This window comes from Coniophora puteana (assembly GCF_000271625.1).
Source record: "Coniophora puteana RWD-64-598 SS2 unplaced genomic scaffold CONPUscaffold_3, whole genome shotgun sequence".
Taxonomy (NCBI): Eukaryota; Fungi; Basidiomycota; class Agaricomycetes; order Boletales; family Coniophoraceae; genus Coniophora; species Coniophora puteana.
In genome coordinates this window covers 488897-511689 of record NW_006913055.1, presented here as the reverse complement: position 1 = coordinate 511689, position 22793 = coordinate 488897, and the positions used below count along the sequence as shown (strand labels likewise).

Here is a 22793-nt window from a genome sequence, read left to right as displayed (position 1 = left end):
GCTCTGCTTGTCCTTAGCGTGCTGCGCCCGGCGAATTAACAGGAGCGCAAATTTGACATTGCCCGATTTGGAGAACCTTTTATAGAATGTACTATATTATTGCGGGCAGGTTCTTCAGTATGAATTTCCCAGGAGAAAGTCGTGAGTGCATGAAGACCGAGGGACTCGACCTAACAGTATATCTCACGGAGTCCCGAGCATCGGTAGATGAGATGGTATGGAACGCTACACATCTTGCCTCCGGTATGGGAGGGCAAAACCATTACGCCACCAGTCAAAGGGGCCGAAGCGAGGTCACCAAAGCTCTTAGTCTAGCCTGAGATGCTCTTGCCTTTGAAGTCGAATCCCATGATACCAATGCAAACATCGGATCCATAATCAGTGGCGTGAACCGACATGACCGGGACCCACAGCATCCTGGATCCATGGACTTGGATTTGTGGACACCGGTGTCGCGTCACGCGCTTGCTTCCAAACTCTGGACCTACTCATCCGGTGGCGTCAGCCCAGTACACAGTGACACACACCGCAATAACGTGGATAATGGGCTCAGTCTTTTGTACTTCGTGTACACACTGAAGACAAGGCCCGAAGGAGCACTTTTGGTTAGGTGCCCCGAGAAGTTGGCGAGAATTACGATGTTCCTCGGTCTCGGGTCTCCGGTAATTTACCGGCGCGTGTGGCGTATCGGCTACGTGACATCGGGTCAGTTCCTTTTTGGTCACAACTGCTGCCACCGCAGTACGTGCTGGCGGATGTCAAGCATGTCACGCACTGTATACACAAGTGTGCGCCGCTGATGTTGACTGTCAGTGAAACGAATACGTGCAGTAGTTGTGGTCTAGCACGTACCATTCTATACATATACTGCTCGTCAGGAGCCTCTTGTGGTTGATGGTAGTCGCCACTATGCTTCTCAGCGTCAAATCTTTTGTCGACGATTTCTGGGCTGCGCTACTCGTTGCGGTGACGGCTGTTTTGCTGACGGTGTACGGTCTACAACGTACGAAGGCGAACAATTCACAGTGCCCGTTGCCTCCTGGTCCGAGGCCGCTGCCGTTCATAGGGAGTCTCTTGGAGCTGGACAGGCTCAAGCCGTATAAAACCTACACTGCCTGGGGGAAGAAGTATGGTGAGTACGACGTCACGAAATGCAGGCACTCCGAGATCCTTCGCTGACTACCGTGCAGGAGAGATCATGTCGTGCCGCATTCTAGGGAAGCTCTATGTTGTCGTCAGCTCAGAGCGCATTGCACGCGCCTTGGTGGACAAGAAGTCAAACATCTACGCGGATAGACCATTCATCGCAACGAACAAAATGTGAGTCATTGACGAACATCTATAAGACCTTGCGCTTACCAGTCAAACGTTGTAGGTTTGGGATGGACTTCAACACCGCTCATTTGCGATACGGAGATAGATGGAGAGCGCACCGACGCGTCTTCCACCAGACTTTCCGCTCCGAGGTGATCAGCAAGTATCATCCAATACAGACAACGAAAGCACACGCGCTGCTGTACAACATCTTGGAGTCTCCGCAAGATTTCTTTGCTCATTCTCATCTGTCAGTTTGAGATATTTTGCCGTCTGACGATGAACGCTGACAGCATCTAGATTTGTCACATCCGTGATAATGGCGATCATGTATGGCTACAACGTCACAACATCTAAGGACCCCGCAGTCAAGCGTGTCGAGCGCTTGCTTGACCTTGTCATCTCGGTACTCACACCAGAAAGGGCTGCGATTCTCGGAGCCTTTCCGTTGTGTGAGTTATATTGTGCCCACACTCAAGTTTATGCGCAATAAATGTGTTGTTCACCTTGTAGTGAAACGTATTCCGCCTTGGTTCCCGGGAGCGAAGATCCAACGCACTGCAGCAGAAGCACGAGTGGTTTCCAAGGATGTACAGAATATCCCACTAAGATGGACAAAGGAGCAGATGGTGAGCGCAAACTGACTTTATATGTAAAAAAATCGCTGACTCAACTATGAAGGCAACGGGTAAAGCACCGCCTAGCATGGTGTCTGACTTCCTAGAACAAATCTCGGGAGATCGTGACCGCGACTATCAAGAGGCAATCCTGCGGGAATGTGCCACTTCCGCGTACATCGGTGAGCTGGATACATGTTTTACCGGACAGCTATCCGTGGGACATAGATACTGACCTCATTTCATCATAGCTGGGACTGATAGCGTATGTGCTTTTTAATTTTGCTGCTTGATCACTATTTCTGAAGTCTGTTATAGACCGAGTCAACTTTCTTAAATTTTGTTATGGCGATGATTCTGTATCCCGATGTCCAGATGCGTGCCCAGGCAGATATCGACGCTTGGTTGGGCTCAACCAGACTGCCGACTCTCGAGGACAGAGACCATCTTCCATACATCGAAGCGATCTTCCGGGAAGCGAAGCGGTGGTCTGTCGTCGTACCGTTAGGTAGGATACTCATCAAGCATAGGTGGAAACTCACAAACTCTATTCCCAGCTGTCCCTCACGTGGCCACCGGGGACCAGGTATTCGAAGGCTACTTCATTCCCAAAGGTTAGACTCCTCCCTTCCGAAGGTGAGCGAATGCTCACCTCAGCTGGTCCATTCAGGCGCAGGCGTGATCACAAACATGTATGCCATGTCCAAAGACGCATCGGTATACCCAGACCCCGAAACCTTCAAGCCCGAACGCTTTCTCACGCCTTCTGGCGCGCTGTCTCCCGATTTCGCTGACATCGCATTCGGCTTTGGTCGGCGCGTCTGCCCGGGTCGATACCTCTCGGACGCGTCCGTGTGGATCGCGATAGCCTGTGTTCTGTCCTGCTTCAGAATCGGAAAGGCCGTCGATGCGCAGGGGAGGGATATCGAGGTTGTACCAAGGTACAAGCCGGGTTTGGCTATGTAAGTTGTCTTACTTCGTCACGTTTTACGTACCGTCGGGTGGCTAACGGGCACACTATATGCGCTGACCAGACATCCGGAGAAATTTGACTGCTCGTTTACGTGTCGGTCTGAGGAATGGAGAAAGGTGATTGAGGTTGCGAACACGGTTTGATGCTCTGGAGGACAAAGAAGCGGAAACTAAGGCAGAGGGCTATATCTTGACGTAAACGTTGCGATTGTACGCACGAATTGTATGACATGTGTAATGAAGAGGTACAAACCTGGACTATGTCCGGGGAGGTCTCCGCGCCGCGTCAAGCCCGGTAACGAAGGACCATAAGGTTCTGTTCGAAAAGAGAGGATCGAGCGTCTAGTGTCAGTGTCAATGTGGGGACCCGTAAAATGCTGGCCGCCACTAGCGTTATGGAGTGGCTCACGTCAACCAAACATTCTTGAAAGGTCAGGGCTACGCCGCTACATGGTATCAGTTTTGTTTCAATGACACTACTATTTCTGTTTCGCGCCGTGTGAACACACAGACGCGTGTGCGGGACACTATACCCGAATGGACACCGAGTGGCTGGCTGCGTTGCTCCTCACTGACTCCCCAGGCTGTCAGAACAAACGCGCAAGATGGGTCTAGTCCAAGCCAATCAGATACCGCTTCCAGCCGCTTCCTCCTCGCTCTGATTTGATGCCTATATTCCTCGTGTCCCGGTGCTCCGGTGTTAGGATAAAGTTTTACTGTATATATAACGGCATCTCTGCGACACATAAAAAGCCTGTTTGAGGTTCAGAGAGCCCTTGCCCTCTGCCCCGTCTCAGTTTTGCCATGGAGAAATACTGGGACATGCTCACGGACACATACCCTCCTGATATCTCCCATCTATGGGCTTCCAGTGGTCACCATGCCGCCAATGCGCCCCATCTAAAGGGTCTCTTCGAATCGGTTGATGCTATACGTCATCTCCTCGACGATCCCTATTTTTATGCTGCCGTTCCTCTAATCGCGTTCATGCTCTTGGTCATGCGTTCTCGCGCTCGCCGCGGTGGGCTGCCTCTACCTCCTGGGCCACTCGGCATTCCGTGGCTTGGGAACGTCATTGGCTTGGACGTTGCGCAGCCCTGGGTAACGTACACTAAGTACGGAGAAAAATACGGCAAGTAATGAACTGTTCTGAGTAATGAGAAACGTACTGAATATTGAGAACAAGGCGGCTTGGTGTATACGAAGTTACTTGGGCAAGACCTGATCGTTATTAATGACGAAGAGGTTGCGATAGAGTTACTCGAGAGACGCTCAGCAATATACTCCGGGAGACCTGTGATTGCGACCAACGAGCTGTGGGCATTTTGGGTAAATGGGCGACTGTTATGGCTCACGTTATATGCGCAGGTTCGGCATGGACTTCAACACAGGCCTACTTCAGTATGGCCCGCATTGGAAGTTCCACCGCAAACTATTCCATACCGCGCTGCGAGCCGAGGCAGCGCAGAGCTATGACCAGCTGCAAATGTCCAAAGCGCGACAGTTTGTACGCAGCTTAGCCAAGAGTCCGGAACGTTTTGAAGAGCATTTGAAGACGTGAGATAGACCGAGCTGATCCGTGGCATTGGATGTTCGATACTAACGAGATATGACGTTAGGCTGTCTGCGAGCATCATCATGGCGATCACATACGGGTACGATGCCCAGCCGGAAGAAGACCCATTTGTCGAGAAGGTGGAACAACTCATCGGGATGTTCCTCACGGCGCTGACGCCTGAGCGTGCCGCACTGATAGGAGCAATCCCATTCTGTAAAATTTGCCGTTCTTTTCCCTTGGTTTAGTGACGATATTGAAATAAAATTTGATTAGTGGCACACATACCTTCATGGATGCCAGGTGGACGATACAAGCTGCGTGCGAATGAGTGCCGTGAGCTCGCGCAGAAGGTCTTGTCAGAACCTTACGAGTTCGTGAAACAAAAGCGTGTGAGTTTCTTTCGCAACGCTCTAGTCATGCGTTTGAGTACGAGCTAATAAGCCAGCGTAGGCGGAAGGAACCGCAAAGAAGTCAATGGTGTCTGACCTATTGGATGCGGAGCATTCATCCAAAGAGGTGAGCGAGTACGATATGGAGAAAGAGATTATGGCCGTAGCCACAACCGTATTCCTGGGTGGTGCTGAGACCGTGAGTGGCTCGTACCCAGCATACGATTAATCAACGCAAATCCACCTTATCTCCAATACATAGACGTATTCCTCGGTATACACGTTCCTCCTCGCCATGATCCTCTATCCGGATGTGCAGCGCAAAGCACAGGATGAAATCGACCAGGTTGTTGGTCACGATAGGCTTCCTGACTTCGCAGACAGACCAAACTTGCCTTACATCGAGGGCGTTCTCCGCGAGACTCTGAGATGGCATCATTCGACGCCAGTGGGTGAGTTGTGCTGTTCATATACCCAAAGCGAAAGGCACTGACCAAGAATCGCAGCCCTCCCACATGCCACGACGGATAGCGACGTGTACAAGGGGTATTACATACCCAAAGGTCAGCAGTATCATATATCTTGTATTGGAAACGTGACTGATTAACGGAGCAGGCGCTCTTCTGCTGGTCAACTTGTGGTAAGCGACGTGATCGGATTGTGACGAGAAATTGAGGACTCACCCGGTGACAGGGCTATGACACACAATCCTCGCCAGTTTGCTTCCCCAGAACTCTTCATGCCTGAGCGGTATCTCGACTCTCCAGGCCACGTTGCCGAGAAGCCATTTAGCCATCCGTTCGGCTTTGGCCGGCGCATCTGCCCAGGACGTTACGTCGCTGACGGATCAGTGTGGGCCACCATCGTCTCCGTCCTCGCAACTTTCCGCATCGTGAATGCTAAGGACGGCAATGGGGAAAGCATCGAGGTGAAGGAAGAGTTCTTGAGCGGACTGGCTGTCCGTCCGAAGCCGTTCAGGTGCGGGTTTGAGAAGAGATGGAACGGTGTAGAGACTATTCTCGGCGACTAACACGAATGGCTGTTAGCGATGTGCCAAGTATCATCACATACAGTCTTATGCAAGATCTACTTAGTAAGGTGACATGACATGCACGCGAAATAAAACATCGAGGGTGTGTCAAAGAGGTTGAAAGGAAAGCGTACGCGGCTCGTGCGGAGCCTCAAATCTGTTTGCCTCTGTTGACACAGCCACACCAACATATCTCGAATGTTGCAAAACTCTTGCCATCGCCACTATGACCGTGCAACAATCCAACATTCACATTTTCTCTCACAGCACCCCGCTCGGTCCCGGATATGGCTCAGCCAACGTTCAGCGCGAGTCAAAAGTCTGCTAACTTCTAGGACCCGCAGGATTTCCGCGATGGTGTCGGCACATGCTTTGATTCCCTGCTTGTATCGGGGGTTCCGGACTATCAAAGGCTGGCGTTTGATCTCTCGTATACGCAACCCTCTCGTCTCGAAGGAATTATGGAACGATGAAAGGCCCGCGCTGTCAAAATATGCAGCGAAGTGAGACAACTACGCCATTCAAGCGCCTCGAGTCCGACGGCCCTTCGCTTGTGTACTTGCCCTTCGGGACCGAGACTTTCTTCGATGACTGGACTCAATCGACTCCTGAGGATTGAAAACATATAAAAGCATGAGCGGAAAGCTCGAACTTCCAGAAGCACAGAACACCTACTTGACTATCCTCGACATCTCGAAAAAACCAGCTTGATCATGACGCATCCCCTCTATGAGGGTGAGCGATTTCTCTCTCTGCCTCTGTGCTGTACTTCACCAACCTTCTCATGTAGTGGTCAGGATGTGCCTCTTCTTCGTCCCATCCTTCTTCTGCCCTTTGACCTTCTTCTCCGACGCTCCCTTCAGGAGGTTCGCGAGGTCTGGCAATAGTATCTTCATCCTCGACGGCATCAAAGTCTGGATCATCATGGAACTCGTTTCGCCCACCGCGCTCCTCTATTCCCTCATATATCGCCCACTTTCCTCGGAGAGTCGTCTCTCCCTCTCTCAGGCCCCCAGCTCCTCGTCATCTCCCTCTTCCTCATCCACTACTTCCACCGCGCCATCATCTCTCCGTTACGCACGCCCTCACGCTCCAAGTCGCACGCGGGCATCCTGCTCTCGGGATCATCTTTCAACTCATTCAACGGCACACTACTTGGGACGTACCTCTCCTCCGACTTTGCGCATGAATACTTGAAGGACGCGTTCTCCCATCCCTTGTTCTGGGCGGGCGTCGCCGTGTGGGCGCTCGGGTTCTGGTACAACATCGTGCACGACGAGGTGCTGCTCGACATCCGCCGTCACGCGCAGGCAAAGGGCAAGGCGAAGAAGGGCGCGCTCGACGCGGAGAACAAGGACTACTACACGATCCCTCACGAGTACCTTTACAGATGGATCTCGTATCCGAATTACCTGTGTGAGTGGATCGAGTGGATCGGCTGGGCTGCGGTGGCCGCCCCGCTGCCCGCTTTTTCGTCTCTCGGTACGGTTCTGAGCACCGTCCATCCGCCGTGGATCTTTGTGTGGGGAGAACTCGACCTGATGCTACCGCGTGCGTACCGCGGACATGTGTGGTACCATGAGAAGTTCCCCGAGTACCCAAAGGATCGCAAGGTTATCATCCCTTACATATACTAGTAGAGCCTTCTTCGGTCAAATCTTTTACTGATTGCTCGGTCTAAAATTATTACTTTTACTTAAAGATCAGTTAGAGCCCATAACGTGTACAGGCAACATTAAGTACTGTTGCGATATGGCATATTTTTGCTTATAACGCTTTTCAAATATTTATTACTTACACCAGCTTTCCTTCTCATTTTTACGAATTATTGTTCGATATACTTTACAAGTCCATTCATATTTCTCATTGATGTTATTCCTCATCCCCGAAGAATCTGTCTCAGACAGATTCAAGACCCCTCAGCCAGCTCATCTTAACGAAAACGTGGCCAGTTATTCCATCAAAGATGACGCGAAACATCTTCCCTGCCGCATTGATACCACTTTAGTCGAGCTATCGACAACAACCATTTTGATTCTAGGTGTGTATCATTCATTGGAAAATGGACGAGGTTACGGGATAAAACATATCTGTACATTTCATCATTGGTAATATCAGAGAATAGTTCGTGGGTTCGACGAACTTATTCGTCATTGGGGCTAATGGGATCAGCACGAGGATGATACTCGATGTAACCCGAGAGCCGTGCAATACCCAAGCTCAACTCGTCGTAATTGCCCTAGAGGCGGGGATTAGCGCTATCTCTTCGGAACAACGCAAGCTAAGGCACTTACGAAAGTCGTGTACGGGAACCCGGGCTCGAACGGAACGGCACTCTCAAGCTCTTTGAAATGCTCTGGCTTGAGCTTGATACTCAGCGCCTCGAGGTTCGCTTCAAGATGCTCGACCTTGCGACCCCCAATGATCGGGAAGACATACGGTGCCTTTTGCATCACGTACGCGATGGCCACAGAGGTGTGGTGCTTCGCCCCAACGTCACTGGCTACCTTCTCGAGTGCTGTGACCACTCGCTTCTCGGTCTCGCTGCGCTCCCACTTTAAACCAAAGGCCGTGCGGCCGTGCTCCCCAGTTTTACGGCGCTGTTCTTCGTCTGCGTCTGAGCGCAGCCGCCCTGTAGCCAGCACCCAATAAGGTGCTAGAGCCATTCCTGGAAAGGAGGCGTAAGCATCGTTGGCTTGCTGATAATAGCGGGTACTGTGCCCTCACCTTGAGCGCGGGCCATTGGGATAATCTCTCGTTCAAAGGAACGGTCTAAGATGTTCCACGCTCCCTGGTAGATGACAAACTGGGTTTTACCGTGGTCTCTGGCGTACTGGTTTGCCTGTGAAACGATCCAGGCAGGCGTATCGGAGACTCCCTGAGACAGCGTTGAGTCACGCCGGAGAAACGAAGAGGATGCACGCACCAGGTATAACACTTTTCCTTGTAGAACAAGAGCATGAAGACCATCCATGACCTCCTCAATCGACGTCTCATAGTCCCAGAAATGAACATACAAGATGTCAATGTAGTCCGTCCGAAGGTTCTTCAGACTGTTCTTAACGCTGTTATAGAGCGACTTGAGATTGTTACCACCGAACGAGACCTTCTGTTTGACGCTGTCATCTTTGAGCGTTGGGTTCATGGTGTACTGGCAAAGATGCGTTGAGTGTTCATGCAGATCTCCCTTCGCAACTTTAAGGAGAGTGCGTACCTTCGTAGCAATAATGAGCTGATCCCTGTTACTACGCTGTTCAGTCCATTCGCCAATGAACTGTTCGCTGGACTGGTCTTGATAGGCATTGGCGGTGTCAATGAAGTTCCCGCCGGCGTCGTAGTACGCATCGAGGAGCTTGAACGATGACTCCTTGTCCATGTTACCCATGCCCTGAGTAGCCCACTTGTCACCGATACTCATCGCGCCAAGCTGAATGGGGGAGACATGGACGGAAGCCTTGGGCGAAAGAGCACGATAGCGAGCGAGACGGCTGGTAGGCTTTGATACAGGAGCGTAAGACATTGGGATATTTTGATGCAGAGGTGTTAGTCAAATTTATCAAGGTGGAATGGCGACTCTATGTCTTATACGTCTGCCCGAAGTGTATTTGCGCTTGAACGCTGCCGGAGGATTGCGTATGCTCGAGTAGAACTCTCCGCGCCGAAGTGAGAGCCCGAGCCATTTAGTCATCCTAGCACGGCTCGATACGTACGTGTACCAAACCAGAGCACGGCATAGTGTCTTTTGACCATGTTCGTAAGCATATATTGGAAGAGAAAACCCAACACTGGGAGAGTAAAGGGCCGGATATACAACATAAGCGGATATAAAGCACGAGTGATACCGAACATGTGTTTCAGTGACAACAAATGGAGAAATAGGCTCAGTTTGCTTCAGGGAGAAATCCCAGGCCTCCGCTTATAAATGAGCGCTACGAATCCTTCGGTGAGGTTAAAGAGCGAGAAGTCGGGAAATCCCATTTGCACCAGAGCAGCGACGAATTGCAAAGGATGTGTATACTTCCTCGACGCGTATTCGGATTCATCAGACCAGCTTTGCAAAGAAGTTCCAGAAACCACTGAAGTTGATGTTATAAGAATCCGAGAACTTTTGTCGAGCTCCTGTGCTGAGAACAGAGACTAGAAAGGCCACCCTGACATCAGTAGTAGCTTCGGTGGAGTGCAACAAGCTAAGGTCGATTCAGAGGGACCATCCTGTCTAGCAGCGCATACTTTGACCTAGCAAGTCATCCGCTTGGTTTGTTATGTCAGGCGACCTACCTCTCGGTAAGTGTATGCGCAGAGCCCATATGGTCCGTAGTTAGAGAAGATTGGGTGCGGGCAGTCGTGAGTTGAACGTTGAGGCCAGTTTTCGCTAACTTCAATGCACCTCAGGCCGTTTGAAACTCCGCTGGCTCCGGGAAATTCGGACCGCTGCCAGAACGCGACGCCATTCCGTCCCCATCTCGTCCTCCCGCCTCCTTGCATTGCTCCCATTTCGCCGCGATCTGTCATGCCCTCCGCTCAGCCACCATCGCCTGAAGCATCCATCGCTCAGAACAGCCCTCACGTACTCCTGCCGTTCCTCCAGTCTCAGTCTCAGAATGCTCTCACCCGTCTCTATCAGCGGCCATCCTCCTGTCTCTCCATATTCCGGTTCGGTCCCAACTCGTTGATTGCCCTCGCGAAGTCAGCGGCTGACACTGGAGCATAGTCTTCTGGCCCCATTATCAAGGCAACTCGTGATGAACCTCCTTTGGCTGGACAGCCCAGTGCTGGCGGGAACGATGGCGGCATGGGTGGTGCCGGATGGCAAGAAGTGCGTTGTTCTTTCCTGGATATTTTTCTGTCTCGCGTTGCTTAATCTATATTGTAGACTATATGACGAAGCTCTGAACACCTTGACGCGTCTACACATACTACAAAGCTCTGGGGCCAAGCTCGCACTGAATCCGACTTTTAAGGCGAGTATGCGGCAGGCAATCACGTGTAGGTGCGTAGCTCAAACGCCTCCCTGAATGCGGTACGACGATGGCGTGCAGTGGGACGACTGGGAGCTTTGGAGTGCCAGCGCAGAGGGATGACAGGCGCGATGCGCCGAGTGTGGAGACACTCGATGGGTATGCGGTACAACGATGGGAGGTAACTTGTTGTGATTTCTTTTCCGTCGCTCCCCAATCTCAGTCCCTTGTCAGACAATTCTACATTACATGGTGTCTTCAGGCCAGGGGCAGTACCCGACGAAGCCAACACAGGGTGTTCTGTATCTCCTTCAGCGCAGCGGGTTGATGGCGAGCTATCAGTAGGCCTCGGATGATGTCGTCGTCTGGCGTGTTGCTTACGCCGATCTAGTGGCTCTACCCTTCAGATTACATCTTCTGGGTTCCAATTCCTACTCTATTCACCACACGACCAGTTGTGGGATCTACTTCTCCAGTACCTGCATATGGTGGAGGTACGCATATACTCAAAGGATCAAGGGACCTTTGTCGACCCGTACTGCAGGAACGTCAGATGGACCTTGTTGAAGTTCTGAGTTTCTTCTTCATGCTTTCAACAATGGAGCTCGGTAGAGTGCGCGTCTCTCGTCCTTGTACCAATTACTCGTCTTGATCTACGTTGGGCGTTTAGGAATACTCGACAGAGCCGCTCAGTGAAACACAGAAGGCTATGCTTGAGGATCTGCGGGACTACGGACTGGTTTGGCAGCGAAAGGTAAGCATTTGTGCTTGCTGACTAGTTGCGCACTGGTGTATCCTCATTCTTTCCAGGCCTCGTCTAAACGGTTCAGCCCAACCCGCCTTGCGACCACACTCACTTCTGTTTCTCCATCTCTCCCGACGGCGGGCGGATCCCGAAACCCTGGAAGTGCACCGGGCGCTTCTTCGGTAGCCAACAGTACGGGCATCAACACTAACGATCACGGCTTCATCGTCCTTGAGACGAATTACCGCGTGTATGCATACACCGGTGCGCATCTCCTTCACGACAGCTATCCAAGCTTTTGCTGCATAATTGCTGATACCCTATCATCCTCGCTCCAGACAACCCACTGCAGATTGCTGTCCTGAACCTGTTTATCACTTTGAAGTACCGGTTCCCCAATCTGGTCGTAGGCATGCTCACGCGCGAGAGCGTGCGTCGAGCGCTGGGCAACGGTATCTCCGCTGAACAGGTGAGCTCTTTCCTATCTTCGGTCTCTCTATCAACACTTTTGCGGACGATTGGACGTGCATGACGTTTTTGCGTCTTGTTATCGTGTCCGTTCATTCATTTGACTCCGGTATCGGATCCTCGCTGCGCGCTCTGCCAGTGCGGCTCATGCACCCGTTACGTGAATGCCCTGTGCTCGCACGACGTAGAAATGGGGACCGCTAGCCCTTGATCGCCGTTTAACTTCTTGGTCATCTCCGCCGTCGTGTCCTGTTGGCACCATCTCGTACATGTCTTCCTATACATGGATGACAATGCGTCCATGTTTTTGATGGCCGTCGCCACTTCCGCTGATGAGACAGTGATGCCATTCTATCCGACGTTGCTTTTGAACATTTTGTGTCTGCAGTCAGTAAGGTTCTCAGCTGTGATCGCCGTTCTTCACGCGATCCCGATAGCGGGTTTCTCTAACGGACTCATTGGGGCGATCGGATGTTACGCCTTCCCTACCCCGCTTCCTATTTCTTTTCCACACATCTTTGCGCCCTGCTGGTTTCAGCTGATGAGGTACTCACTCGGGAACGTTTTGTAGGTTATTAGCTATCTGACTGCACATGCGCATCCACAAATGCGCAAGAACGTAAGTGCGATTCTATAGGGTGCTTTCCATCTTCACCGTAGCTGTTGAATGCTGACGACGATCTTCATCCATGGCATTAGAACCCTTTGCTACCGGTGACGGTACAGGATCAGGTCCGTTTGTGGGAGCTGGAGCGGAATAGGCTCAAGTCGGACGATGGTGCGTTCCTATTACTGATCCTTCCCTGGGCATGCTTCTTACATACCCGTTCGCATACACTGGAACTTGTCATCTCCGCCGCCTTTTCCTTTCACTGCCTTCCTTTTTCTTTGCTACCCGGCCCGGATCATATTACACGTCCTCATTCTTGTTCTGCAACGAACAACCGAAACCCTACTGACATTGATTTACCGAAACCAGGCTTCCTCTACAAAGACTTTGCGACGCAGGCGGACTACGAATATGTCCTCGCGTATGCAAAGGAGCTCGACGTGGTACTCTGGGAAAATACGAGCAAGCGCTGCTTCTTTGGCACGCTCGACGGGCATACCAACGTCCGAGGGTTCATCGAGCGGCGTACCGGCGGTGGCATGTAGACTTTCGCTTCCTCGCTAAACACTGCTTGGTGCTCGTGTGCTTTCATGGTGGCGACAGCGACAGCGATAGAGTTGGATGCCCTGCCGGGGTGCCTATTGGAACGTGTTCAGCGTCAGTGACGAAACGAGGTGCGGGGACTGACTTACGGTAGGCCCCTTGAAGCATGGTTCCACCCTCAGCGGCTAGGGATGTCAGTTTCATACTGTTGTGGTACGGAGACTCCTTGGCTCTGGGCCTCTTTTTGTCACGATCCACGCTTGTGCCAGCTAGTGGTTTCATTGTATTTCGACGGCGTCTACCAATTTGACATGAACGGGACGGCGAACCCCACGTGTCCAATCATAGCTCGTGCAGACTCTTGGTTAAACTTATGTTGCCAATCATATCAAAACGTGTTACTGAGATTTATCAAAATCCAATGGTCCAATGGGCACGTTCAGTGGGGGATCATTGGGTGACCTGCCTTCGACTAGCTCTTTGAAGCATCAATGTCTGAGTTCGATGAACACACAATGGACGCCACATGTTAACGTTCTCTCCTCAAGTGCTGCATGAATGTGTCGGCAACGTGCACAGTTGCGTATCTCGTCATGACCCTCTCAGTGCCCTTTGTCAGGATTCCCGCCACAATATGATTGCCGTCCACCCCTCTTTTGTCTTTCCTTCGAAGCTAACCCTGAAAATATGAGATCTGAGATCTAAGGACTATACAGGTTAGTCCCCAAGCGGCATTGCGTCATCCACTAACTCGAGATTGAATCAGTATAGCACTTCGACGCATGTGCATCGGAGTGTCTACATCCTAGAAGGTTAGTCGACATGGCACTTTCTCTAAAACCTTCCAAACTTAAGTCTAATGCTGGATTGAAATGAGCAGATCCCCTGGAGTCAATGTTATAGGCCCCACTGCGATCATGCCCCCATGCCCCACTCGAAGTTCATTCCATAGGAACGCGACTATTGCTGTACTATCGAGATAACATTAAGGGAGATTTCTCCCCGGTCTGTCCTCCGTAACTTTAGACAGTGGACGTTGCGTTCGTATCGACGTTCGCTGGTTGACGTTCCCATAGCCTCGCGGATGTGAATTTCCATATGAACATTATGGCCCACGAATGTGCGCAGACTGGGAAGCTCTGACATTATAGAATACGTGCGTCAAGATCGGTACGACACCTGGAAGAGCTTCTACCGTACCAAGCCACCAACTACGGTACTAGTCTTGTGTGCGAGTTTTCACATGGACGTAAGCATAATCTCGAGATACTCTTTCATAGAGAATGGGAAAAGGCGTTTTCTGATCCTTCTTGCTGTATGGCTCGTTAAAAAACCTACATTAATCCGTAGATGTATAACTTCACTGAGATTAGTACATTATGAACAGTGCAGAGGCTGTTCAGTAATCGATAGGGGTTGTTGTTAGTGAAGTAATACCAAGTACCACTAGGTTTGGTCAACACTAAACATTTTTCCCCAAAAAATTGACATGCACGACAAAGAAAACGCTATTACCAGAGTACCCGAAGGATCAAAAGGTCGTTAACCTTTACCTTTGATAGTAAAGCCTCGCCGTAGCAATATACCTGTCAGTAGGAGGTGAAACTTCTGCTTATAATGGTTGTATATAGGGATGTATGCAGCGAGTCGAATGTTTACGCGAAATCCCTTAAGCTTCGACACTCGGTTAGTTACTAAATGTGTAACGCTGCTGAATGGAACACAAGATAGCCTCCATGCTTTCTTTCAAACTTCACTCGCATAAACATTCCATATCTGACCAGCCCTTCTTCGTGAGCTCAGAGGGAGGAAGTCAGGCCCGTCATTGGGCTTTCTCAGCGGGAACATGTATGACGGTAAAAGTTACACCAGAAATATTTATAAATAATCAACTGAAATTGTCAGTACGGTCCAAGGTCATAATACCCTAGCAGGACGAGAAAGCGAAATTATTGGATTATCGTTCAAATGGGAGAAACGTATTAAGTAGATGATGCATTCTCAGACCTAGGTTTGATTCTGTGTAGACGTAAGGAGTCACACAACCCAAATGGCCCATATCGTCGTTAGTACTGCCTGGTAACCCTCCTTGACCGAGAAGGTCATTGCATCTAGTCCCGATCAGGTACAATCGGGCTTGCACCATGCTGCTTCTCAATATATCCGGCCGTTTTCATGAGCGCATTGTATGGTCCGTCATCCGTACCCTGCAAGCCATCTGGTGAGGGGGAGAATTTTGTGTAGTGTAAATAAGGACCCACAAAGAAATCGTATGGGAAGCCAAGGCTAAACGGCACGAGACTCTCCAGTTCCTGGATGTGCTCCTTTGTAAGTTGGATCTTCAACGCGTCGATGTTGGCGTGTAGGTGTTCAATCTTACGCCCGCCGATGATCGGGAAGACATGCGTTGTCTTTTGCATCACGTAGGCAATCGCGACAGCCGTCAGATGCGGCGTGCCGACCTCCTTTGCGATCTTATGCAGGGCATTCGACACCTTGCGTTCCGACTCGGTGCGCTCCCAACCTTTTCCTGTGTTTGTGCGCCCGTTCTCGCCCGTCTGGCGGCGCCGCTCTTCTTCTTCGTCGGAGCGAAGACGGCCGCCACCGATGACGTTCCACGGAGCGAGCGCCATACCTATAAGCAAGGACATTAGGAAACGCTACCGCAAGAATGAAAGGAAGGTTTACGCTCTTGGCGCGCCATAGGGATGATCTCGCGTTCGAAGTCGCGTGACATCACATTCCAGGCACCTTGGTAGATAATAAACTCGGACATGCCGTGGTCACGAGCGTACTGGTTCGCCTTAGAGACAATCCACGCCGGCGTGTCTGATACACCCTTAATACCGTACGGAGTTAGAGCAGACGCTACTGAAGCTAAATGCGGGTAGACTCACGAGGTACAAGACCTTACCCTGCTTCACAAGGGTGTTGAGGCCATTCATAACCTCCTCGACTGAGGTGTCGTAGTCCCACCAGTGCAGGTAGAGAATGTCGACATAAGATGTTCGAAGATTCTTGAGACTATTCTCGAGCGAGACGGCCATCGACTTGTAGTTATTACCCGTGAAAAGTACCTGCTGAGTGGTTTTGCCGTCGCGGTTCACATAGTTGCTTGTATACTACACGTCCAGGTCGTGTCATTGGCAGGCTCAAAGTAGGTGTGGGTATTAGCAGCGTACCTTGGTAGCGATGACCAGCTCATGACGTATCCCGCGCTTCTCAGCCCACTCTCCAATGAACTGCTCGCTCGTCTGGTCTTGGTAGTTGTTCGCCGTGTCGATGAAGTTACCGCCGGCGTCAAAGTACGCGTCAAGAAGCTTGAACGATGACTCCTTATCCGTGCTTCCGAAGCCGAATTGACCCCATTTGTCACCGACACTCATCGCGCCCAGCTGCAGAGGCGAGACATGCACGGCGGCCTTAGGAGAAAGGGCACGGTAGCGAGCGAGGCGGTTTTCAGGCTTGGGGGCGGGAGCGAAAGCTGACATTGCGAATTTTCTGATACGCTAGGGTACGTATGAAGAAGGTGTGAGCAAAGAGATGGGTCCCTTAGAAGAGCGCAAGGAAGACGTACTTATAGGCCATCGAAACCTCTCATAGGTGACTTGTCGTATGTTTGATCTCGCCACTATGTGATACCAAGAGAAATTTCCGGCGGCCCGGCATATTACGAGTTGAATTGAGTATAGGAGCTGATCTCAAATCCAACTTGCGTGCGAGCGACAAATATACACCGGGATTAGAAAGCAATATGTATTAGTCAGTGTTTGAGCCGACCATGACACCATCTCAGGAAAGTACCTTGAAGTGTTCAATTTTCACCTTCAACCTACCTATGACAATCAATAAATACCCGTATCAAGTCTGAGTATATTTCATGGTTGGTCCTAGAGGAGCGCAAAAATGAATTATACAGGAGAATACCGACCCGTCCAACTTCGTTGAAGGCTAACGCAGAATGCGAACATGAAAGAATGGCCTGAGCCCTGTTGTTGAGCCTCACTTCCGCTGCCGGCACCTTCTGTGAGGCATTTTCCTAGCATAAACATCGCAATTGAAGAGCTTCAGAGATGACTAACTGGATTCAGCCGCAGGAAAACCACGGCCCTACCGGAGAATTCAAGAGACCGACTGCTGACAGTCGACTGAGTTCGTCCATACCCCTTTCGAAGTATGAGACCTATAGAGGCGTGGCCAAAAGATGCAGCATATGAAACAAAGCTTTGGCTTTGGAGGTAGTGGCTTACAAGAAGCGTTTTGACCATCGGTTGATAAGGCCCGTCACGGAAGATGCCGCACTGAGGTTTTGTTGTTTAGCACCGCCACCAGTGCTGAGGCAGATGCCCGAGACTCCGAATACTTCATCACTGCGAACATCTCCGACCAGCATTCCCAAGATAACAGCCTTCCGTCAGAAAAGGTCATGAGGTCCTCGAGTTCTCTACATGCGGGCCTCCATCGAGCCCGGAACGGGGAAGGGTCTCGTTGGAGTCTACTTATTGGGTGTCCAAGTTTGAAAGGTGAAAGTTGGGTTTTGGGGCGCTGGGAATTTTCGAACTGGTAAGGTGCATTCTGGGCTTCTGAATCGCATCGTTTTATTAACCGAGCCCACTTCTTGCTGCGAAGTTCTGTGAGGCTCTGCGAAGTCATGCTAGTGGTGTTTTACGATACGGTGACAGCCGCAGCCGCGGCGGTGAAAGTTTTGAGTCTTGACCACTGAGGCGACCCTGTTCCACCAGGTCCCCGGCACAGCACGTCTGCCAGCTCTCTGCTCTAGACCAACGGAAACACATCCGACCCAACTCAAGTCGGAGATTGGCCACCCGGCTGGCCTCCGTCTCAAACATAGGTCAGGAGGAGTAACTTTCGGGTAAACTTCGGCACCTTACTGAAGCCTCTCAGGGGCTTGTGACCCCATGGATGCGGTCCGATACCATGAATCAACTCACAAAGCACGTCGACCAGCACCCCATTTCAAGGCATGGATACCGCTATGGTCCGTCCCAGCAAACGATCCTTATAAAGCTGTCTTATCACCCGTTGAACCCTCTTCCTGGAAGAGGCCCACCTCCTCGTTAAACGACCCACCGAAGCATTCAAGACCAAGGACAACATGGCTGACGAGTTTCAATGGCCAGCCCGTTTTGTGGACCTCAAACGCGAACTTGCAGAACGCTTCGCAGGCGCTGACTATGAGACACGACTTACAGACTCCTGGCGCGATCTTCTCGGCGAACTAGCACTCCGCACGAAAGAGATCGCAGCCGAGGGCCCTAATGTATGTCCTCATTCTTTCATCATCCCGGTTTGACATAGTAAGCTGATGAATGGATCCCCTTGCGCCGCTTGTAGCACATTCCGCAGGTCAGGTTTGACGAGCTCGACAAGCTCACTCCAGAGCAAGTGGCGGTCATTCGTCGCAAGGGGTCCGTTGTAATCAAGGGTGTTGTAGACGACAAGGAGGCAGAGGGATGGAAGGCTAGCCTCGAAGAATTCATCAAAACGAACCCAGATATCGACGGCATGTCATTTCTCACAAGAGCCCTTATCACGCGCTGATCTACCGCTCTAATAGGCTTCCCCGAGGGCGACATGCAGTTCTTCCACCTCTAGTGAGTATCGTCCTAGTCTCTCTTTCCCATAGCTGATCACAATGGCAGCTGGACCCGTGCTCAGGTGCTCGCGCGTGGACACCCCAACGTCCTCAAGGCGTCCGCGTGGCTGAACAACCTTTACCATCTCGGAGGTGGCGAAAGCATCCCTGGTGTGGACATGTCCACACCGCTCGTATATGCAGATCGCTTCCGCATCCGCCACCCAGGAATTCAATGGGATCGCCATCCTCCTCACGTTGATGGTATCGCCTTTCGAGCTGAGCTTTAGGCTCACATGAACTGACAATGAAGGTCATAGGTGGATCAATCGAGCGCTGGGAAGACGAGAACTTCCGTCAGTGCTTTGCAGAGATTCTGAGTGGCAACTGGAGGAAGCATGACCCGTACGAGCTCAAGGACCGCCTCAATGCGCGCAGTTCCCTATACGGCCGCCCTGGTCAGGCGACCGTTTTCCGTACCTTCCAAGGTTGGCTCGCCATGAGGTGCTGTTTATTCATCAGTTGCACTCCATCACTGCTGACTCAGAACTGTTGTGGTTGTTCAGCGAGACCGCACCGACCCAGGGGACGCTCAAAGTCTTCCCCGATGTCCACATCTCCAACGCGTATACCATCCTCCGCCCCTTCTTCCGCCCCACCGTCCCGTTTTCCTCCCCTGACATCCTCGATGCCTCCAGCTGGGTGTTCGACATCTCCTCGCCCTCCTTCCCAGGAATCGTCCCGCGTGAGACTGGCTTCCACGGGCCCCGTCCGACGCCTGAGCTGCACCCGCACCTCCGTCTCGACGAGACGATGACGTCCGTACCAAAGGTGAACCCGGGCGACATGGTATTCTGGCACTGCGATGTCGTGCACTCGGTCGAGGAAGAGCACACGGGCACGGGCGACTCGGCGGTGATGTATATCGGTTCGGTGCCGAAGTGCCCGCAGAACGACGCGTACGTCAAGAAGCAGCTCGAGACGTTCCTGGCAGGCGTGAACCCGCCCGACTACCCTAAGCTCAAGGAGGGCGTGAAGTATACTGGTCTGGGTGCCGAGAGCGATTTGGTGCAGCCCATTAGCAGGGTTGCGATGGGATTCGCGTAGAAAGACTGATATTGACCTCAATGCGTATAAGTACAGAAAGTGTACATTAGAACATATGAACGTAACCACCTCTTGTTATCGTTGAAGAAGTGCATATGAGGCAGCTTACATCAGTCATTCACGAGGTAAGTATTGAAACGTTCGATATCAGCACAGCATCTAGAATTTCATACATGGAATTATCAGTATCAAGCTGTTACATCGTTCTCTACGCTAAGGTACTACTATACATAAGCGGATACAAATCGAGATGCGCCTATCCTACTACTTAGAAACGGTCCGGTCACTGCTCCTTTGGGCAGAGCGACGGTTCTAGCAGCCCGCTGCTAGCTCGTGCCTCCGCCAATTATCACAGAGCAGGGGCAGCGGCTCGGGGGAAGTACGGGTTGGACAGCGTCCGACCTTCGGTCAAGGCACCGCCGTCTGCGCCCATGATGGTGGTGGCGGTAGCGCCCAAAGTTTGGAACGCTGGCGATCCTATCACCAAGGGCGATGGAGAAAAGGCGGGCAGCGTCGGCTTGAGGACGGCCTTCGCGCCAGTGGGGACGTTGTCCTGTTCAGGAGGGGGAGTCGGCATCGACGCCGAAGGCGGGAGTTGGTGCTCCTGGGTGGCAGAGCTCAGGTAACTGGGACTCTCTGTGGACCACTCGGGAGAGAGCTGGTTGTCACCGGCGTGGGTAAGCTCTTCTTCGATGGGTGATGCTCTGCGGTTGCCCTCGCGAGAGCGAAGGCGGGGCATACTGACCGAGCGACGACTTTGTCCAGTGTACGCTGCACTAGATATCCCCAGTCCCAGTCCAGCGCCGAGACCCAGCCCTAGGTCCGACTCGGGGCCCCAGCTCGCGTCTTGCCCCGCGCTCGCTCCAAGACCAAGCCCAACGGAGACGCTCTGAGGGATAGTAGCATCAGCGTCGTAGCCGAAGGGTGCCACCCGCGCGAAGCGCACGTCAAGCTGCGCCTTAGCGATGGAAGAGAGGTCCATCCTACCCGGGTGGGCTGACCTACGACGCGTGCTAAAGCCAGACCCACGGATCACGGCGGGTTCGGGCGTCGACGGCGGAGGGGGGCACACCATCTGGGTGGCAATGGGAGAGAAAAACTTGCCGCTATAGCTGCCGACGGTCCCTCCATTCGCGGTGGCGGCGATGATCTTGTAGGCGGAATCTACTGCGTTCTGGGGGTCTGCGAGCTCGTCACTCACATAAGGAGGGCGGTAGAGTGAGGAAGCCGCCTTCGGCCTTCCTAGTAAAGCAGCAGGAGGGCGGGTGATAGGGTGCTGATTCCTGAGCGGACGCAGAGTGCGCGTGTCGAGGAGCGGGACAAGTGGACCAGTCGCAGGCGGACTGTGCGACGGACCGAAGCTAAGGGAACGCTGGCGCATTGGGATCTGGGGAGAACTTGGAGATTCATGGGGGGAGGCATGATGGGCATGCCCTCGCGCGGCACCTTCGAGAGCGGCTCGCGCTCCAGAGGGTCCGAAGAGTTTCGGCGAAAGCATAGGCGACGATGCTATGTGCAACGCCCGCGTTGAGGTGGTGGTGGCGCTGATGATGGGGTTAGCACGCGCTGCCATCTTGGAGTGACGTCTAGGTAACTGTGGTGCTGGGTGATGAGATGGGTGACGGAAGATAGGAACGATGTGATCGCAATAAACAGCAGAGGCCAAGATGGGTGAAGAAGATATACCACACAATACCCAGTCTGGATCAAGATAGTGACAGGACCGGTGTCTCAGCGCGTCAAAGATTGACATCGGTCGTGGTCCCAATAATAGGAGTGTATTAGTACAGACTGACACCTTAGAATTACATTGTTTGGTTACGTCGGAGGTTTACCACTTGCTGTACGGCAAGAACTTTCCACTGAATCGCCTGTTAGTTAGTGTCACGAGCAACGTTCAAGCTAAATCTTACTCGAAGAGAAGCTGAACACGATCGCCTTTCGGGTCCGGCTTCCGGTCGACCGTAACTTTACAGTCGATCATCGACATAATTCCATCCCCGAATTTCTCATGGATAATAGCCTAGCAGGAACGCGTCAGCAAGGTTCTGTCCGTGACCGTAGGGTACAATTATACCTTGATCGGACGGCCATAGACCATCACACCCTTTGAGCGGTATTCAGTGATCCTCCAAAGCTCGAGTTAGCTGGCCAGCGTACCTCATACAGACGATAGAGAACGGGATCACTCGGAGGGGCCGGTCCGAGTCCGCGATCGGGCCACCAGTGCTCGCCGAGCTCAGCCTGGATGGCGACAGAGTTGATTCCGAGCTCCTTGGAAAGTGCCTCGATGTCGCTCTTCTCCAACTTTGCCTATCGCAGCCACTATCTCAGCGACCGAACGCCATATAATAGTGATAGGACAAGACAAACCTGGGCGTAGAAGGCAGACGCAACCCATACTTCGTCCCTCCCGATAGCCTTGCCTATGTCAGCGAAGGTTTTGCCTGGGAGGCAAGGGTCAGACGAATAGCAGCACTCGTTCGCTGAGATGGTCAACCTACCACTGCGAGCCTTCGCTTCAAAGAACTGAGCACAGATAGGGGGTAAGTCGGAGTAGGGGCGCGTGTTGGATGCGACGGTCTGTGCATGCGGTTTCACGATCTCAATGAGCTCTGGTAGAAAGGATGAGAGGACAAGTGACACGTACAGCTTGCTGAGACATGGTGGGAGTGAGCTCAAAGGGTGACGAATCTCTTGAAGACAGAAACTACACAATATGCCAAGTCATATATAGCCCTCCGCATGCGTTCCCATAGTCATCCATGCTCTCATTCGCTCCGCACCGGCACACGTGACAGAGACAGGTGCCGGCGGAGGCACAACCACCGTGCCGAGCGTGTCGGAAGGTTGGAACCTAGGTATCATAGGGCTCAGTAGGTTTAG

At 52.1% G+C, this 22793-nt stretch overlaps 9 protein-coding genes across 9 annotated transcripts; 5 read left to right on the top strand and 4 right to left on the bottom strand.

Moving 5' to 3' along the window:
- Window positions 1–909: 909 nt before the first annotated feature.
- CONPUDRAFT_163046 (cytochrome P450) lies at window positions 910–3067 on the top strand (the record flags this gene model as incomplete). The annotated part of the gene is made up of 10 exons (XM_007767449.1): window positions 910–1132; window positions 1191–1320; window positions 1376–1564; window positions 1615–1766; window positions 1828–1943; window positions 1996–2113; window positions 2183–2196; window positions 2250–2439; window positions 2489–2545; window positions 2602–3067. 10 exons carry the CDS (start codon window positions 910–912, stop codon window positions 2895–2897), a joined length of 1485 nt encoding a protein of 494 aa, XP_007765639.1. The 3' UTR covers window positions 2898–3067.
- Window positions 3068–3572: 505 nt separating this feature from the next.
- CONPUDRAFT_80341 (cytochrome P450) lies at window positions 3573–5958 on the top strand. The gene is made up of 11 exons (XM_007767271.1): window positions 3573–3686; window positions 3734–4035; window positions 4090–4219; window positions 4272–4460; window positions 4523–4674; window positions 4735–4850; window positions 4912–5049; window positions 5113–5302; window positions 5357–5413; window positions 5466–5490; window positions 5544–5958. The coding sequence occupies exons 2-11, from the start codon at window positions 3903–3905 to the stop codon at window positions 5878–5880; spliced, it is 1467 nt and encodes a 488-aa protein (XP_007765461.1). The 5' UTR covers window positions 3573–3686; window positions 3734–3902; the 3' UTR covers window positions 5881–5958.
- A 157-nt stretch (window positions 5959–6115) lies between these two features.
- On the top strand, window positions 6116–7808 carry CONPUDRAFT_142331 (uncharacterized protein). Its single transcript, XM_007767448.1, has 3 exons — window positions 6116–6615; window positions 6671–6746; window positions 6794–7808. The coding sequence occupies exons 1-3, from the start codon at window positions 6594–6596 to the stop codon at window positions 7515–7517; spliced, it is 822 nt and encodes a 273-aa protein (XP_007765638.1). The 5' UTR covers window positions 6116–6593; the 3' UTR covers window positions 7518–7808.
- A 122-nt stretch (window positions 7809–7930) lies between these two features.
- On the bottom strand, window positions 7931–9412 carry CONPUDRAFT_119098 (arylalcohol dehydrogenase). Its single transcript, XM_007767447.1, has 5 exons — window positions 9095–9412; window positions 8807–9031; window positions 8608–8758; window positions 8175–8548; window positions 7931–8119 (listed from the first exon to the last, which is right to left on the bottom strand). Exons 1-5 carry the CDS (start codon window positions 9398–9400, stop codon window positions 8024–8026), a joined length of 1152 nt encoding a protein of 383 aa, XP_007765637.1. The 5' UTR covers window positions 9401–9412; the 3' UTR covers window positions 7931–8023.
- Window positions 9413–10347: 935 nt separating this feature from the next.
- Window positions 10348–13360, top strand: CONPUDRAFT_119096 (transcription factor Tfb2). Its single transcript, XM_007767446.1, has 13 exons — window positions 10348–10533; window positions 10592–10696; window positions 10754–10870; window positions 10920–11019; window positions 11073–11179; window positions 11230–11332; window positions 11383–11451; window positions 11509–11592; window positions 11649–11847; window positions 11922–12052; window positions 12623–12670; window positions 12751–12829; window positions 13031–13360. Exons 1-13 carry the CDS (start codon window positions 10391–10393, stop codon window positions 13204–13206), a joined length of 1461 nt encoding a protein of 486 aa, XP_007765636.1. The 5' UTR covers window positions 10348–10390; the 3' UTR covers window positions 13207–13360.
- A 1715-nt stretch (window positions 13361–15075) lies between these two features.
- Window positions 15076–16733, bottom strand: CONPUDRAFT_142328 (arylalcohol dehydrogenase). The gene is made up of 4 exons (XM_007767445.1): window positions 16387–16733; window positions 16102–16326; window positions 15893–16043; window positions 15076–15839 (listed from the first exon to the last, which is right to left on the bottom strand). Exons 1-4 carry the CDS (start codon window positions 16693–16695, stop codon window positions 15316–15318), a joined length of 1209 nt encoding a protein of 402 aa, XP_007765635.1. The 5' UTR covers window positions 16696–16733; the 3' UTR covers window positions 15076–15315.
- Window positions 16734–17630: 897 nt separating this feature from the next.
- CONPUDRAFT_119090 (DUF1479-domain-containing protein) lies at window positions 17631–19973 on the top strand. The gene is made up of 8 exons (XM_007767444.1): window positions 17631–17772; window positions 17834–18056; window positions 18110–18485; window positions 18560–18728; window positions 18783–18819; window positions 18868–19064; window positions 19121–19304; window positions 19367–19973. Exons 3-8 carry the CDS (start codon window positions 18321–18323, stop codon window positions 19905–19907), a joined length of 1293 nt encoding a protein of 430 aa, XP_007765634.1. The 5' UTR covers window positions 17631–17772; window positions 17834–18056; window positions 18110–18320; the 3' UTR covers window positions 19908–19973.
- Window positions 19974–20256: 283 nt separating this feature from the next.
- CONPUDRAFT_150776 (uncharacterized protein) lies at window positions 20257–21480 on the bottom strand (the record flags this gene model as incomplete). The annotated part of the gene is made up of 1 exon (XM_007767443.1): window positions 20257–21480. The coding sequence occupies one exon, from the start codon at window positions 21478–21480 to the stop codon at window positions 20257–20259; it is 1224 nt and encodes a 407-aa protein (XP_007765633.1).
- A 258-nt stretch (window positions 21481–21738) lies between these two features.
- On the bottom strand, window positions 21739–22572 carry CONPUDRAFT_150775 (Cyanase; the record flags this gene model as incomplete). Its single annotated transcript, XM_007767442.1, has 7 exons — window positions 21739–21769; window positions 21821–21930; window positions 21985–22014; window positions 22068–22220; window positions 22281–22354; window positions 22412–22490; window positions 22558–22572. 7 exons carry the CDS (start codon window positions 22570–22572, stop codon window positions 21739–21741), a joined length of 492 nt encoding a protein of 163 aa, XP_007765632.1.
- Between the last annotated feature and the right edge of the window lie 221 nt (window positions 22573–22793).

What these genes read in the sequence shown, in the direction of transcription:
- CONPUDRAFT_142328 (XM_007767445.1), bottom strand. Translation starts at nt 16,695, where the DNA reads ATGTCAGCTTTCGCTCCCGCCCCCAAGCCTGAAAACCGCCTCGCTCGC. An exon ending in AGCTGGTCATCGCTACCAAG is followed by an intron (nt 16,327 to 16,386) that starts GTACGCTGCTAA and finishes CTGGACGTGTAG; the next exon opens with TATACAAGCAACTATGTGAA. An exon ending in AGGGTAAGGTCTTGTACCTC is followed by an intron (nt 16,044 to 16,101) that starts GTGAGTCTACCC and finishes TACGGTATTAAG; the next exon opens with GGTGTATCAGACACGCCGGC.
- CONPUDRAFT_119096 (XM_007767446.1), top strand. Translation starts at nt 10,391, where the DNA reads ATGCCCTCCGCTCAGCCACCATCGCCTGAAGCATCCATCGCTCAGAAC. An exon ending in TCCTGTCTCTCCATATTCCG is followed by an intron (nt 10,534 to 10,591) that starts GTTCGGTCCCAA and finishes ACTGGAGCATAG; the next exon opens with TCTTCTGGCCCCATTATCAA. An exon ending in ACGGTATCTCCGCTGAACAG is followed by an intron (nt 12,053 to 12,622) that starts GTGAGCTCTTTC and finishes AACGTTTTGTAG; the next exon opens with GTTATTAGCTATCTGACTGC.
- CONPUDRAFT_80341 (XM_007767271.1), top strand. Translation starts at nt 3,903, where the DNA reads ATGCGTTCTCGCGCTCGCCGCGGTGGGCTGCCTCTACCTCCTGGGCCA. An exon ending in TAAGTACGGAGAAAAATACG is followed by an intron (nt 4,036 to 4,089) that starts GCAAGTAATGAA and finishes ATTGAGAACAAG; the next exon opens with GCGGCTTGGTGTATACGAAG. An exon ending in TTTGAAGAGCATTTGAAGAC is followed by an intron (nt 4,461 to 4,522) that starts GTGAGATAGACC and finishes ATATGACGTTAG; the next exon opens with GCTGTCTGCGAGCATCATCA.
- CONPUDRAFT_119098 (XM_007767447.1), bottom strand. Translation starts at nt 9,400, where the DNA reads ATGTCTTACGCTCCTGTATCAAAGCCTACCAGCCGTCTCGCTCGCTAT. An exon ending in AGCTCATTATTGCTACGAAG is followed by an intron (nt 9,032 to 9,094) that starts GTACGCACTCTC and finishes CATCTTTGCCAG; the next exon opens with TACACCATGAACCCAACGCT. An exon ending in CCCAATGGCCCGCGCTCAAG is followed by an intron (nt 8,549 to 8,607) that starts GTGAGGGCACAG and finishes CCTCCTTTCCAG; the next exon opens with GAATGGCTCTAGCACCTTAT.
- CONPUDRAFT_142331 (XM_007767448.1), top strand. Translation starts at nt 6,594, where the DNA reads ATGACGCATCCCCTCTATGAGG. An exon ending in GACGCATCCCCTCTATGAGG is followed by an intron (nt 6,616 to 6,670) that starts GTGAGCGATTTC and finishes CTTCTCATGTAG; the next exon opens with TGGTCAGGATGTGCCTCTTC. An exon ending in TCCGACGCTCCCTTCAGGAG is followed by an intron (nt 6,747 to 6,793) that starts GTTCGCGAGGTC and finishes ACGGCATCAAAG; the next exon opens with TCTGGATCATCATGGAACTC.
- CONPUDRAFT_119090 (XM_007767444.1), top strand. Translation starts at nt 18,321, where the DNA reads ATGGCTGACGAGTTTCAATGGCCAGCCCGTTTTGTGGACCTCAAACGC. An exon ending in TCGCAGCCGAGGGCCCTAAT is followed by an intron (nt 18,486 to 18,559) that starts GTATGTCCTCAT and finishes CGCCGCTTGTAG; the next exon opens with CACATTCCGCAGGTCAGGTT. An exon ending in CAAGGTTGGCTCGCCATGAG is followed by an intron (nt 19,305 to 19,366) that starts GTGCTGTTTATT and finishes GTGGTTGTTCAG; the next exon opens with CGAGACCGCACCGACCCAGG.